This window comes from Rhinolophus sinicus, chromosome X, assembly GCF_036562045.2.
Source record: "Rhinolophus sinicus isolate RSC01 chromosome X, ASM3656204v1, whole genome shotgun sequence".
NCBI lineage: Eukaryota > Metazoa > Chordata > Mammalia > Chiroptera > Rhinolophidae > Rhinolophus > Rhinolophus sinicus.
Genome location: NC_133768.1, coordinates 80,192,161 through 80,208,819, shown reverse-complemented (window position 1 = coordinate 80,208,819; position 16,659 = coordinate 80,192,161). Strand labels below are relative to the sequence as shown.

The following is a 16,659-nucleotide window of genomic DNA, read 5'->3' as shown; positions in this document are numbered from 1 at the left end:
AAAGGCAAGGGAAGTAAAGCTAAAATAAGTAAACTGTACTATATCAAACTAAAAAGTTTCTCCACAGCAAAAGAAACCATCAATAAAACAAAGAAGCAACCACCCAAATGGGAAAAGATATTTGCAAACAACACCCTCAGTAAGGGGCTAACATCCAAAATATGTAAAGAACTCGCACAACTCAACAACAAAAAACAAAAAATCAATTAAAAAATAGGCAGAGGGAGAACTGACTCTGGGTGATGAACACACAATGGGATTTATAGATGATGTAATACAGAATTGTACACCTGAAATCCATGTAATTTTACTAACAATTGTCACCCCAATAAATTTAATAAAATAAAATTAAAAAAAAATAGGCAGAGGACCCCAACAGTCACTTCTCCCAAGAAGACATACAAAAGGCCAACAGATATATGATAAAAGGCTCAACTTACTAGCTGTTAGGGAAATGCAAATCAAAACCACAGAGATACCACCTGACACCTCTTGGAATGGCTCTCATCAACATGACAAATAACAAGTGTTGGAGAGGCTTTGGAGAAAAAGGAACCCTCATATTCTGCAGGTGGGAATGTAATTTGGTACAGCCACTATGGAGGTTCCTCAAAAAATTAACAATAGAATTACCATATGACCCAGCAATCCCTCTTCTGGGTATCTACCACAAAAAGTCTGAAAACATTTATCCATAAAATACATGTACCCCTATGTTCATTGCAGCATTAGTCACAGTGGCTAAGACACGTAAACAATCAGTGTCCTTCGATAGATGAGTAGATAAAGAAGATGCAGTATATATACACAATGGAATGTTATTCGGCCATAAGAAAAGATGAAATAGTGCCATTTGCGACAACTTGGATGGATCTTGAGATTATCATGCTAAGCAAAATAAGTCAGACAGAAAAAGTGAAGAACCATATGAATTCACTCATATATGTCATATAAAACTGAAAACAACAAAGGAACAAGACAGACAAAGAAACAAAAACTCATAGACACAGACTACAGTTTGGTGATTACCAGAGAGTTTTGGGGAGCAGGCATGGTAGAAGAGGGAAATTAATTTTGGTACATGGTGACAAATAGTGGTATATAAACCAAAAACAACAAAAGAACAAGACAAACAAATGAGAAACAGAAACTCATAGACACAGACAATAGTTTAGTGGTTACCAGAGGGTAAGGGGGTGGGGGGTGGGGGGTGGGAGATGAGGGTAAGGGGGATCAAATATATGGTGATGGAAGGAGAACTGACTCTGGGTGGTGAATACACAATGGGATTTATAGATGATGTAATACAGAATTGCACACCTGAAATCTATGTAATTTTACTAACAATTGTCACCCCAATAAATTTAAAAAATAAATTTAAAAAAATAAAAAAAAGAGGGAAAATAGGGTCAAATATAGGATGATGGAAGGAAGAAAAACATGTCAAGAATGAACAATAAACAAAATATGCACTACAAACAAATCTGTTTTGAATATTAATACAGAAATGTTTAATATAAACAGATACAAACTAGCAAGACATTGCTAGTTGTCTTGCAACATAAAAGAATGTCTCATGGGAATCACTCCAGGAATGATCGGCTGTTAGGAAATTTAGTAAATAATCCTATTCCAGAGAGATGGCTAGGGTGTCTGCAGCTAAATAGCAAAGAAAGAATTGCCTGATGCTTGTAGGATCTGAAAAATATTTGATGAATGTGACTGCTTTCTTTTTATTTGACCTGAAAAAGAAAACACTCTGATGTGTGAAACAATATTTCCCGGTTCATGTTATGAATACATTAATATATCTGGAGTGATACTTGTAATCCAGATGTAGTGTTTTTTCCAAAATATATCCTTATAAATGTCTGAATATCACCCATTGGTAAATTACTGCATTGAGGTGGGAAAGAAAATGATTTTAAACTCGGCAATGATTAGTATATACTCAATCCCCAAGCAGAAGGAAAATAATCAACTAGTAGATATCCAAATCCCGGGAAAGCTGATTGAAGAGAATGTTGGACATTTCCTATTATTAGGTTGTTGCAAAGGTAATTGTGGTTTAAAAAGTTAAAAATAATTGCAAAAACCACAATTACTTTTGCACCAACCTAATAGTATTCGTAAAGTTACCAATAAGACAATTTGATAGCACACATGCAAGTGCACTGCTTGTGTCCTAAATAACACATGGTTCCAGATGAGCAGGTTGTCTTTGAGGCTGGTTTTTCATTATTGTGGATTTCTCTGATTCATAGATGCCTATGTTTGATAATATGCCCAAGGAGATGATTTAAACAAGTCATCCAAAGACCATTAAAAATTAATTGCCTGTGTAAGTGGCCTTTAATGGATACTTTCAATATTAACATCAAAAAGGAACCAAGGGTTTTAAAAATGTGCAATTAAAACATTATTTTAAAAAGTTTCCACTGACTATGATGTTCACAGTATTTCTATGATTTAACAGCATGTTTTATCACATCTTAACATTAACTGAATGTGCTAGATATTGTACCCGAAATACAAAGATACTATCCACAGTTATTCCTATCTCCCATCTTTAAGGAAATTTCACTCTGTAGTTACAAACATGTAAACATTCACTTTTCTGGGTACTGTACAACTGCTCACAGAGAAAATTTCATGTTATTCTTTGAAATTGCCATGATGCTTTCTGAAAGTTTAAAAAACAATGAAGTGGAGAAATATAATGTTTTTCAGTAGAGGACTCTTTGTTGAGAGAGAGGGCTCTCCATTTTAGCAAACTTTAAGAGAATGATTACAGTTTATTTTTTTCGATCTCTCTCCAACTAGGGGAATCCTGAAATTATTACCCTGTATAACGAGGATCTAGACTTTTAAAACCACACATTGCAATATATAATTCCATTCAAGATGCTTATTTATATAGTGGACAGAAAATTTTAAAATATACTTGCAAATCTCAGAATACTGTATCAGCTAGAAGGGTCCAAGTTTTGAGTAATTGCACAACTTTAGTACTAGTTTGTGCTTGTTTTGTTTTATTTTGACAATAGCAGTGATCTTAAGTATTTTCTTAGAACAAGGCTGCTTACTTTTAACACTTTTACACATTTGAATGTTCCCATTATAGGAAAAAGTATGACTTTGATAATGCTTGACATTCACTATCTAATATTTTTTCCAAGTTACCTTGCCAGAAGACTTGATTCCTTTAAATAGTGCTGCACCAACTATGAGCCAAGCCAGAAGAAGACAAAGAGCCAAATACCACACAATTTCTCCAGTCTCATCCATTCCACTTGAGCGTTGGAGTGCCACTTTGCTGAAAACACATAAGCTCTTTTATGAACACAGAATCACTTGTCTTAATACATTGAATTTCATCCAGGAGAAAGCTTCTGGATGAGTATATTATCTTATTAATACACCAATGTCATGACAGCCTTTTATTGATACTGTTGTATGGAGAGGCAAAAATAACTCAATGAAAAGCCAGGCACTGACCTTCAGGCCTAATTGCAGCCAATTCAAAGTTTCAAACCCTAGAAAAAAAGATCCACTGATTCCTTTAGTTATGTGTTTTCCCTAATATTTCAAAGCTCCTTTATGTAAAAAAAAATTAACCTTATGTCACATTATTTCATGTTACTTGTTAGATTTTTCTCAAGCTAAAATGACAAAGAAAACATTTTAAATTGTATTAAAATATTTTTTTATTCATTCTACTTGTATTTATCATAACTAAATGGTCCCATTATTTATGCCTTTCTCAAAGACTTTCTGTAAAATTCTATGATTTCCACTAGGGGCATGCACAGATCTAGGATTTTAATTCTTAGCTTGGTGTTTGGAACATTTCGAGCTCCAAATTTCAAAAGGATCACAACAGAGTATTAACATGTACATGAGGAAGAGCTCATTACAGCAACAGTCAAGGAAGTTAGGTCAGGGTAAAAGGTAGGTGTGCAGTAAAGAAAATAAAGAGAGAACATTTAAAATTAATAAAAGTAAATATAACCCAAAATATCTCTTCCTGCTATATAGTGACAATTATAAGCAAATGAATAATGAAGAATTGCAGCCTTAAATAGCAATTTTACCCCAAAATTACTCATCACGCAATTGTTTATTATTAGAACATGCAAATTATAGTTAAAATTGGAATAATTTTTTTAAAAGCAATGCCTTAACTTAATAGTTAATGAGTGCTAAATAAATCATTACTGACAGTGCTGTGCCCATTTAAATAGCTAATTTATAAATGACAATTTATTGACTATGAACTAATTTTGTAGGTTACTACTACTCACACAGGATAGGTAAACATTTGAGTCAAATAGAGTAGAAATTGCTTCAATTCCCTTTTTTTCTACTTATGTGATTTAAGAAAAGAGCTGATTAATATTTTATTGTTAATTATGAAAGTGTTTTAGTAACATCTGTTTAAGAAGTAGATTGTCTAGGATACTTACTTCCAATATTGTTCACTGGGAAGCTGCCCTGGCTGATAAACTTCACTTCCATTGATGCAGGTTAAATGGTTGGCATCTACCCAGCTTTTATTCACTTTGATGATCGTCTCTATTCTGGTACCCACATCACAGTGAGTTACTAAAAATTATGAAAAAGAATGCACACACAGACACATACTTAGTTTCACAAGAGTACTTTTTAATGGTAAAATATTTAAAGTACTGCCTAAATTGTTACTTGGTAAAGGTGGAACAGAAATCGTACAAACAGAATAAGCCATGAACATTCAGCGTCTTAAGTGTTCTCTATTACTAAGCTGGGGGTGAGTATGAAAATATCTGCCCTTTTAAACTATGAATATATTTATAGTAATTAAAGCTATAAAGTAACAATCTTTTCAGTTGGGATTTAGTGCCCTAAGGAACGTTCAGTATGTGGACTTATTTAACTTATGTGGAAAATTCCTGAGAAGCATTCAATCTTTATCACTTTATCCTCTGATATACATAAGCAGTCCTAGTGTTAATAGTCTACAATATTGATGTTACAGTATCCCAAAGATTAGCAACCTATGACACGGACAACACTCACTGTCTCCTGAAACACATTACCACTATCATGGACAGTGCTTTCCTCTCTTCATTACTTTCCCATTGTCTTCCTTCTCTCCTGCCCATGACTTAGACCTGAGAGTACTCCTAGTAGAGGTTAGGCCTTACTGGCTGCCCTCAGAAATTAACATTGTATTAATCAATTTTCAGGTTGTATGTGCTTTATTCTGGTTTCAATAACCTACAGCTTGCATAAAACTGCTCCTAAATTGGTTAGAAAATGATTTAAGCTTATTAGAAACAATAAAAGAATGAAGCAGAGTCAACAATATTTTTAAAAATAAATAAATGAATTTTTACCTATAGGTGATCTGCTACAGTTTTTATCTGCCCAATGAGAACAATTTTTCCACGGTAGTTCACTTTGAAAAGAAGCAAACATGTAGTAAAGACTATAGGCAATTATGACGTTGTAATATATGGTCACAAAAATGGATATCAGGACCATTGTAATTCCCACACCTGAAAAAGAGAGAAGTTAAAATAAAATACTAACAAATAAAATTTACTTTGCTAATTCATAAAAAAGCTGCATCTTAACTTCCACAAAATCTATGTTGAAATGAGAAGTCTGTTTCAAACAACTTTTTCTTTTTGGGGGGTGGGGAAGCAGTACTACTGTCTGTCTAGCTTTCTTCTCAAATTTAAAATTATTTTTATGACTGGTTTTCCGACACAGTTTTTTAGTTGATTAGAAAAAGGTACTAAGATCAAGGGCAGAAGATCTGTATTTATCGATCAAATTCACATAAGGAAAAACCCATGTCCATTGCTCTTTATTATTAATTCTATAAATTCTTGTCAGAGTCGGTACTATTCTTTAAAAAAGGAAGGAAGAGGGGCCGGCCCGGTGGCTCAGGGGGTTGGAGCTCCATGTTCCTAACTCTGAAGCCTGCTGGTTCGATTCCCACATGGGCCAGTGGGCTCTCAACCACAAGGTTGCCAGTTCAACTCCCCGAGTCCTGAAAGGGATGGTGGGCTCCGCCCCCTGCAACTAAAACTGAACACGACACCTTGAGCTGAGCTGCCGCTGAGCTCCCAGATGGCTCAGTTTGTTGGACCGTGTCCTCTCAACCAGAAGGTTGCTGGTTTGACTCCCGCAAGGGATGGTGGGCTGTGCCCCCTGCAACTAACAGCGGCAACTGGACCTGGAGCTGAGCTGCGCCCTCCACAACTAAGACTGAAAGGACAACAACTTGAAGCTGAATGGTACCCTCCACAACTAAGATTGAAAGGACAACTTGACTTGGGAAAAAATCCTGGAAGTATACACACTGTTCCCCAGTAAAGTCCTGTTCCCCTTCCCCAATAAAACCTTTAAAAAAATAAGGAAGGAAGGAAAACTATTCATAACTCATATCGTATTGACTCACTGACCAATACTCACATCTTCATCTATAAACCAACATTTTGACAAGTAGAAGATAATGCCTATGAATTAATGTCCTGAAAGAATAGTGTGCAGCATTTCTACAAGTACTGTACATGTAAAGAAAATTCAATAACTCAGTAACAATCTGAATTTAAACTTCCAAAGTTTCTTTAACTCAGTAGTTTCAAAATGCAGTTTACCATAATGGATGTAATTCCTATGCTTAAGACTAGCTTATGAGGTAGCTTCCTTAATATTCCAGCACAATATTCTATACACATCACTACAAATTTATTTTTGATGTATATATACACAATGGAATACTATTCGGCAGTAAGAAAAGTCTTTTTTTTTAAATTAAATTTATTGGGGTGACAATTGTTAGTAAAATTACATAGATTTCAGGTGTACCATTCTGTATTACATCATCTATAAATCCCATTGTGTGGTCATCACCCAGAGTTAGTTCTCCTTCCATCACCATATATTTGATTCCCCTTACCTTCACCCCCCACCCCCCACCCCCACCTCCCTTACCCTCTGGTTAAGTCCATTAAGTCTTTTACAAATAGTTTTCAGCAGCTAGCACATACCAAAATGAGATCTAATTGTCAGACAGAAAAACTGTTTGATGTTTAATATCAAGGCATTTTTAAAAACTTTACCAGTGTCCTATTCTATTAGGAGAATCCAAGAAAAAAAATTGTGACCTGCCTTTCAACTTTTCTGAATGAGGCATTGTAAGAAATATGCAAAAGCAAGAAGACAAGGACTGCACATGAAGCAGAAAAAAGCCAGAGCCATGAAGTTAATGCACAACTGGACCATGTGCCAAGATAATTTAAAAGGTGAAAATAGAAAGGGAATGACACTCTTCCAATCCTCTCTAATATCCTTCCTTACCTCTTCCATACCTGCAGACTGAGGTAAACAGCAATAAAAATTAACACTTGTTTTTTAAATTCTACAGTGGCAAATATGCCAAAACAAAACAAAACAATGTATGCTTCTTCGCTTTTAACCTGTCCAAATTTTAAACACTTTTCTTTCACATAGTGAGGACAGCTATATGCATGAATAGACCAATAAGAACAATAAGGAAAACATTTTAATACAAACCTTGAAACAATGGAAGAATCCTCCAAACTGAAACTGGACCTAAGCTAGCAAATTGTCCCAGGGAACACTCTAGGAAGAACAAAGGTAAACCAGCCAGTGCTAGCATAATCGCATAAGGTATCAAGAAGGCACCTAGAAAATGAAAAAAATACCAAAGCACTATGATATCCCAAAACTTTCATGTCACTTTGACAACTGGTATAACATTTTGAAAACATTTTCACATAGTGGAATACTGGGTTTAGGCCCCAAATTTACTACTTTCTGTGAGAAACTCATTGATTCTCTAAACCTTGGATTCCTCATCTATGAAACAAGAATGCTAGTATAGGAAGTTGTCACATAACGTCATTGATAGGTTCTGTGATTTTAAGTGAAACGAAATTTAATGAAACCACTTTTACCATAGGCTGCTTGATAAAAACAAGAGTTAAGTTCCTATGACATCTCATCAATGTTTCAACAGGACAACGTTGAGTGAAACTATGAGGAGTGGCAGTGTTATGCAATGAGGTTGTTGTGATTATTAAAAACAAAAGCCTATAAAAGCAATCCAGAGGAATTGAATGAGCCAGATAGACCGAGGTTTCTATCCTGGCTCCACCATTTACTAGTTATGTGACTTAGGGCAATTTATCTAACTTCTGAACCTTGGCTTCTTTATCAATGAGGAGAAAAATATGTACAAACTCATTAGTTTGTGGTAAGGATTCAATTACAGAGACTAAGTGAAAATATTTGGCAATATGGCAGGCATACAGTATATGTTCAAAGTTAGTTTCCCTCCTTTCTCCTTTAAAAATAAATGGTCCGTTTTTAAGACAGGATGCAAATGCTAAATGTGGGTCAGAGTGGAAATCATTGCAGTTAAGGTCATTATTCTCCAAATAGTTATGAAGCCTTCACTCAATGTTAATAACAAATTTATCGTTTTTGTTAGAAGAACCTGAACTTTTGAGATGCATTCAGTAAAATTTCAATTTTATAAGAACTGACTATCTTAATTTAGATTACACAGGCCCCTTTTTTATTTTTTTTTTAAACTTTTATTATTTTACCATTTTTCCTGCCCACTTTTGGGGTATAACATTGCTCATTAGAAATGTTACCAGATTGTAGGTAGAAGCAGGGACAGAATATTAAATGCTTTGGTCAAGTATTCTAGAAATCTCAACAAAATTCAATAAGAAACTGTGGGGATTAGTGTACAAAAATGTGCTTTTGCATCATGTACATTTTATTTATCCATATTACATTTTTTCCTCAGTTATTTTTCATATTATGATATTATAACATCATACCTGGGAATTACATTTTTCCCAACCCTCTAAATATATTTTGCTAAAAATAATGAGACAATAAAGTACTTGTTATATACAAGTCACTAGTCATTAGAACATAGGGACAAATATGTTTTTACAGATGTTTCAATATACATACCATCATTATTATGAGTAATAGAAATTTAAGTCCTGCTAATAATAAATATGAAGAAAAAGTAATACAAAATATCCCTGTTTAAATATTACAATTATCAAAGGCTTACTAATCCAGTGTAAAGAGGGTTTTTTGGAAAAAATAAACAATTGTTTTCCTCAGTGTCATGTATGTTTTTTCAACCATTATATTATTTCATTATTAATAACAACTATATTGGTAAATTGTTAATACAACACAGTGGTCACAAATTGGTAATACTGTTGGCCTAGACCCTACGGTAGTATGATACTTCTCTTTCATAAACTGTTAAAAATAATCTGTGGATAAAAATTATTCCAGATTTTAGCAATAATTTTTTAAACCTGACTGTATTTTTAAACTCAGATCTATTAACATTTGACAAATTTGAATTTCATGTTCATCTTCTACCCTTGGACAAGAGAGAAAGAAGCAATTGAGATAGCCTAGATCATCCATTACCCAAATAATGTGATCTTTAAAAATTGAGAGCCGATACGACATATTAATTTTTAGAGAAAATGGTGAAAGAAATAATAGGGTACAAAAAATAATACTATTTTGTTTTGGCTATGTTTAAAAATCCTCTATTACACCTAGTTTAATACAGTTCCTGGAAATGTATGGCAACTCCTGGGCCTATGTCTGATGTCAAATCACATGGAATTTCTTATTCTAAACCTGAATACAAGAGGCTGGAAAGAAGTTTGAATGCTTCTTTTCATTACACTGGACCTTAGGACATACACACCCAAAATATTGTGATTTCTGACTCATTTTGCAACTCAAATTTACACAAAACCCATAATGAAATGACTTAGGCTCTAGATAAGGGAATTTTTTTGCCACCTACACTTGAAGTGTTTGATAAACAGAGCTCCTTTCTTAAGTCTCTGTAAGACAGTATGAATCTTTTAATACAACCAATTGACAAGGAATATAAGATTGAAGTATCACCACACAAAATCCTATTGTACCAAGAAAAATAATTATAGTGACACAGTTTCACTGGTACCCAATTATGAAATATAAGGGCATGTCACCTGTACACTTCTAAGAGAACCTGTAATTACAAGTAAACAAAATATGGTGTAAGTGAAAAGTTGTTTCAACATTGCTAGAGAATTGTGCAATTCATTCTGTATCCTTTTGTGTGTTATCTCAGAGTTATTTTTTTCTCCTTGATCTAATTGACTCTTCCTTAATGATTTCTGGGGTATACGCAGTATTATTTAGCAGAAATTAAACACCTAGGCTTGAACTAAATTCTATTGCATTTCAGAAATATGTTTTACATAGTCAATTCAATTTGGGATACATGTAACAATAAAAGTAACGATAAATACTTTTTAATCAACTTCTTCCACACTTAAATTTCCACTATGCAATGACTTGCTCTATTTACACAATTTATTTGAGCTTTTTATTAGCACTAGAATTTCATGTCTATTGCTTAGATTCCTTTATAAGTTAAGCAAAACACTACTGAAGCCTGAACAGATTATCATAGGAATGTATACATTAAGAAGAGTAAGTCATAGTTGAAGATTACACAAGATCTCAAATCAGAAACTCAGAAGTGCTAAATATACAATTTTTGTCAATTTATATCTGAGGATTTAGTGAAGCCAGCTTCATAACAAGAGTTAGCAGCTCATAGTCTAATAATGAATGCAGTATGCTTGTTTCCCAGCCTTCCACTAATCGAAAACATAATGTACATTTCCTAAATTCTTAAAATATCCTCAGAAGCCATACAGCATCTCACTAAAAACTGGAGAGGAAAGAAGTGTGTGTGTGGGGGGGGGGGCAAATACCTCCGCCATTGTTGTAGGTCAAATATGGGAATCTCCACACATTCCCCAATCCCACTGCATATCCAACCATAGATAGAAGATAATCCGATTTTTTTGACCAGTTACCACGGTCCTGATTCTCATCATTTTCACCAACATGGAAATTCTCAGATGAAGCCGTCACTTTCTGGAGGAGGGAAAATATCAACAGGTTGTCTTTCTACTATTAAAAAATACAGAATTGCACACCTGAAATCTATGTAATTTTACTAACAATTGTCACCCCAATAAATTTAATAAAAAAAAATTCCATAGAAGCATAATTTCACTAATCCATAGAGTGACAGTGAGAGACAGAGAGAGAATGAACTCTGAAAACCATACTCAAAAGTAACACTACCCAAGGTTGGGGAGACTTCTGCTAATGGGTGCTTTTACATTACAACATTTACCCCTTGAAATGAAAAAAGTTCTGTAGGTGAATATTTTTACTACTTCTTCCAGTGAGATCATCCAAATTTTGGTGGAAAGGTTACATATAACACCCAGCATGAAGGGCAAATGAAGCTGGAAAAATAAAGTTTAAAATACAAAAGTATTAAAGATGAATTAGGTAAAATCAACACTCTTGAGATTGCAGGAGATCTTTGAGAAGAAGGATCAGCGAAAGCTTCCACTAAAAGAAAAGATAGAAAGAGAAGGAGGTGTGTGTGTGTGTGTGTGTGTGTAGGGGGGGGAGAGAGAGAGAGAGAGAGAGAGAGAGAGAGAGAGAGAGAGAGAGAGAGAGAGAAGAAGAAAGAAAGAAAAAAAGAAAGAAAGAAAGAAAGAAAGAAAGAAAGAAAGAAAGAAAGAAAGAAAGAAAGAAAGAAAGAAAGAAAGAAAGAAAACAGAAAAACTTCATAGACTCCTTTATATAGGCTAATAGTTTTGGATGTTTGGAGTTAAGGGAAGTTTAACTTCTCTCCCTATCTGAAGTGCTTTTCTGAAAGCCACAAAATAATATTCAGAGACAAATTATCCTGTCCCACCAGATGGAGCAGCTCTCTTTCTACTTCAGAGGAGGGAGTTTGTCTCCCAACAGTGTTAGCTGCTCTGAGTTACGGAGGGTTCCTCAGGTTGGATAAGGACAGTGTATTTTCTCATTTCCCTGCAGCATATGGACATATTTTGAAGAGGTACAGTAAACAGGATTTTCTGAGCACACTCAAGGCAGAAGATGTGATGACCCTATCTTCTAGCTACCAGAGTTAAGAGCTGTTCTATTTTTCCTCTATTCAATGGGGACATCTCAGGTACACTTGAAGGCAATTAAACAGAAATGTGAAGAAGTAATAGCTACAGAAAGCAAAAACTGAGAATGCATCCCCTTAAATTTTTCCTTCCCAGGCCCTCCGCACCTCGGCAGTTCCCACACCCCTACCTCTTTCCCTCTGCACTTGAAGAAGCTCGGGCATTTCAACTTGTCCATGGTTCTCTCACTCCCTCTGCTCGCTCCGCCTTGTCTCACAGTCTGGCTGAGCTTGACTGGCGGCAGGTGCACACTCCCCCGTTGTTGCCTGCCAGAATGAGCCACCTTGCCCAGGGGTGGGACCATTTATGAAGGGAAGCTCTCTCCTCCCCCTCCTGGGCAACCTGTCGTGTCAATTATCGGAAGAGACCAAAGTGAGGCTCTGGTTTTTCCCCAGGTAAGCTGGCATGTAGCAATCCCCTGCCTTAGCCCCAGGAAAGGGCGAGGCTGTGAGAGAGCGAGCAGCCTGAGCCAGATGACTGACAGCCTTTGACTCAAAGCCCTGCAGGTGCCTTCGCAATCTCCCCTCCTTTCCCGGGTTCCCTGCTTCCTCCTAGCTTCCTTACTTAGTCTGGTCTCTGTCCTAGAGCCAAGTGCTAATCTCCACTGGTGCTGGAAGGGGGAAGGGCGTGGTCTGTAGGGCCCATTCTGCTCCCTAAGATTTTCTTGAACAGACTATACTGCCCTGGGCCCTGAGACTTCTCAAAATTTTGCCCCTCACTAGAAAGCATGTGATCCCCTGGGGTGAACGCTGCTCCCAGAGGGAAAGCTCTTGAATTGGGCACTTTGAAAGGCAGCCAACTGAGATACAATTACTCAGCTGGCTCTGCCTGAAAAGAACAACTTTGAGCCTGTGTCTCAGGCACCTTTCTCAGTGTTCAGGACGACATTGCCCTTTACAGGGATTGCTTTGTGTAGTATGTCAAAGAAGCCAAACAAAAACAAATTATTGAGCAGATTTATGGGAAACTCTAACCTTCACAAAGGAGTCCACTTTGTAAGAAAGCTGGGGCTTAGAAAGTAAACTATGAGGAAGCGCCGTACCTTGGCCAGGGAGGAAAGAATTATTATATTGCTGTTTACTGATGTAGCACCTTTTCATCAGAAAACTAAAAGGATTTAAATGCCATCTGTCCAGATAAAAGATGGTGGCAGTTATCTGAAACACAGTACAAATCGGGGCACACAGAAGCACCAGTAGGGAGCCTAATTCTGTACCCCATGTTCAGCTCCTTTGTTCTCCGAGGTGAATTTTCCATTTGCAGTAGAAATATGCCCTGAGGAACCTGGGCAGGTAAGGCAGAGGAAAGTCTAAGAGGGAAGTGGGAAGGTAGTAAGGAGAGGGTATCAAGAACTTTCATCTAACTTTGCCTTGAACATAGCACAGGCTGGTGTGTGTGTGTGTGTGTGTGTGTGTGTGTGTGTGTGTGCGCGCGCGCGTGCCTATGAGTATGAAATACTTTTGGTGTGAACTAAAGGCTAAAATGAAGGAATTATTTTGGACATAGAAGAGAGGGCATATAAAGAAACCTCTTTATAAAAGGATGAGCAGAAAGGTAAATCTAATAGCATTCACCAAACTATCAAAGTCCCATATCAAAGTTCTGTTTGCATGGGGCACTGCAAACAGGTGGTAACTGTGGGAATAGAAAGAGAATGTGAACCTTAGGGATAGGTTATGGGGATAGTCAGGCAAGTGTTGATGGCACACAGAGGAAACCACCAGCAATTTTCCTTGCCTATTAGACAGTAGGGAAATTTCTAGCAACTTTGAGATTTTAGAGCATCAGAGGCATAAAATTTAAGATGGAAGGTATTTTAGAGAATGTACTCTTGTTTACCTGTTTGTTTGGGAGGAATATTATTCCCATTGTCATACGTGGTTTTTCATGACACGGCTCCTGTCTACATTTTTAGTGTCATCTTTTGTAATTCTTTGCCTCAAACTCTTAAGCTTATGTGTCCTTCCCTATGCATCCACCTACATGTTGTTTCTCATTTCTGTGCCTTTGCTCATGCTACTTCTGGAAATTCCTGCCCTCCTTATTTGGCTAACTACTAGTCATCCTTTAAGACTCTGCTTAGTTGTCACCTCCTCCAGGACTTTCCACAATGGTTGCACCTCTATTACTGCAGACTGGGTTTAGACACCTCTCCTCTGTAATCTTAGGCTACTCTATACACGTTTTACATTGTGTGAAACTATTTGCACACAGTCTTCTAGACTGCAAGTTCTCTGAGTGCAGGGCAACTGTTTTAATCATTCCTGTATTCCCAACACTTAGCATAAAATCTGACACAGAATAGGGACTCAGTAAATGCTTATTAGAAAATTCCACTCAGAAGGGCTGTTGAATGACTTTCTGATCACAAAAGAGAAAGTTCAACTGGTCTAGAATCCATCCCCTAGAGATCATAAAACATGAGGAGCATATTTTTCTCTTCTTTGGGGTCTGACTTATTAAATGCGGAACAATTGTGTTTGTGAACTTTTTATTTATTTGGGACTTGAAAAATATAGAAATTGAGTGGGCACAAGACAGAGGGACCTACATTAACTTAGTCACAGGGGTATGAATGAACATGGTGTGGGAGAACATAACAAGACTCTGTTAATTGGTGGGATACTAAGAAATAAGGGTGGAGAGAGAAAGTGTGGACATTCATGTACTTTGAAATCCAGGTTTAGCCATGGCCTGATAGGCAATAGTAAAGTAATTGTTAACTTGAGGATGACACAGAATACTCCAATTGTGAAAAAACACCTCAGTATTATAGTTAATGACCTCGATGCACTGAGTTGTGAAATACTGGAGTTTTAACTATGGGCCATCTCTTCTAGGACACGTGCACCACAGCCATGAATCTGCTCAGCTTATAAAAAAAGAAAAAGAAAACATTGACAGCAGTGTGAAGATTTATTTGGTAATAAGTCACCAAAAACTAAAAATCAGTTCATAACTGTGATTTTTGTCCAGGAGAAAGTTAAAATAAAAATTAATACAATAGTTATACCCCACATTCTTTTCCCTTCTCACTGAAGTTAAATTTATATCATTATCCATGAAAGCTACTTCAATTTTGGTTTTAGTCACTAAAAATAAAGGGGACTCATTACATAAAGCTTTCTTTTAGCTATTTGGATTTGAAAATTTTGCACCACTGTGAAAGCATTTGAACAATCTCACAAACCCAATGCCTTATTTAGCAACCATACTGTTTTCTAGCCTTCTCTTGAAAGAACCCTATTAAACTTCACCAGCTGAAAGTCTAAGAGAAGCAACTCCATTAGTCTATCTATAGGAAGTATACATATACCAGGGGTGCCAAAAACAGGTATACAAGTGGACACTTTGGTCAACATTGCTCAGGCATTATTTTGCCGTAATCAGAATTATCTGGATGCTGATGGTAACCACTTTGAGCATCTCCTGTAATTGCAGAACTCAAACGTGACTTGTACTCATCTTTTGTTATTGGTATATATTGAGTATTACCATTTTAATACAGATTTCCTTTCTTAAAATGTGTATACATTTTTGGCACCCTCTGTATGTATATATTTCCTATCATAGTAAATGATGTGTATGAAATATTCCTTTAGAGTTTATAGTTTCAGACATTAACCACTTTATTAACATATGAGACTCTACCCAGAGTCAAAACATTATTAAATTACTTCTTTTTTATTTTTTTAATTAAATTTATTGGGGTGACAATTGTTAGTAAAATTACATAGATTTCAGGTGTACAATTCTGTATTACATCATCTATAAATCCCATTGTATGTTCATCACCCAGAGTCAGTTCTTCCATCACCATATATTCGATCCCCCTTACCCTCACCTCCCCCCCCACCCCCCTTACCCTCTGGCAACCACTAAACTATTGTCCGTGTCTATGAGTTTCTGTTTCTCATTTGTTTGTCTTGTTCTTTTGTTGTTTTTGGTTTATATACCACATATCAGTGAAATCACATGGTTCTCTGCTTTTTCTGTCTGACTTGTTTCGCTCAGCATTACTCTCTCAAGATCCATCCATGTTGTCACAAATGTTCCTATATCATCTTTTCTCACTGCCAAATAGTATTCCATTGTGTATATGTACCACAACTTCTTTATCCATTCATCTATCGAAGGACATTTTGGTTGTTTCCATGTCTTGGCCACTGTAAACAAAGCTGCAATGAACATTGGAGCACACGTGTCTTTATCTCTAAAGGTTATCAGATTTTTGGGTAGATACCCAGGAGAGGGATTGCTGGGTCATATGGCAATTCTATTCGTAATTTTTGAGGAACCTCCACACTGCCTTCCATAACGGCTGCACCAGTCTGCATTCCCACCAACAGTGTATGAGGGTTGCCTTTTCTCCACAGCCTCTCCAACACTTGTTACTATTTGTCTTGTTGATGATAGCCATTCTGACTGGGGTGAGGTGATATCTCATTGTGGTTTTTATTTGCATTTCTCTGATGATTAGTGATGTTGAGCATTTTTTCATATGTCTATTTGCCATTTGTATGTCCTCTTTGGAGAAATGTCTCTT

General features: G+C 36.3%; 1 protein-coding gene across 1 annotated transcript in view; it reads right to left on the bottom strand.

Moving 5' to 3' along the window:
- SLC6A14 (solute carrier family 6 member 14) overlaps window positions 1-12,364 on the bottom strand; it is a 66,412-nt gene extending 54,048 nt beyond the window's left edge. Inside the window, exons 1-6 of the mRNA XM_019715767.2 lie at window positions 12,244-12,364; window positions 10,845-11,010; window positions 7,570-7,701; window positions 5,379-5,540; window positions 4,467-4,605; window positions 3,184-3,316 (exon numbers count right to left, since the gene is read on the bottom strand). Of these exons, the coding sequence (XP_019571326.2) occupies window positions 3,184-3,316; window positions 4,467-4,605; window positions 5,379-5,540; window positions 7,570-7,701; window positions 10,845-11,010; window positions 12,244-12,291 (780 nt within the window). The 5' untranslated portion in view covers window positions 12,292-12,364. The remainder of the gene's footprint in view (window positions 1-3,183; window positions 3,317-4,466; window positions 4,606-5,378; window positions 5,541-7,569; window positions 7,702-10,844; window positions 11,011-12,243) is intronic.
- Window positions 12,365-16,659: the final 4,295 nt, after the last annotated feature.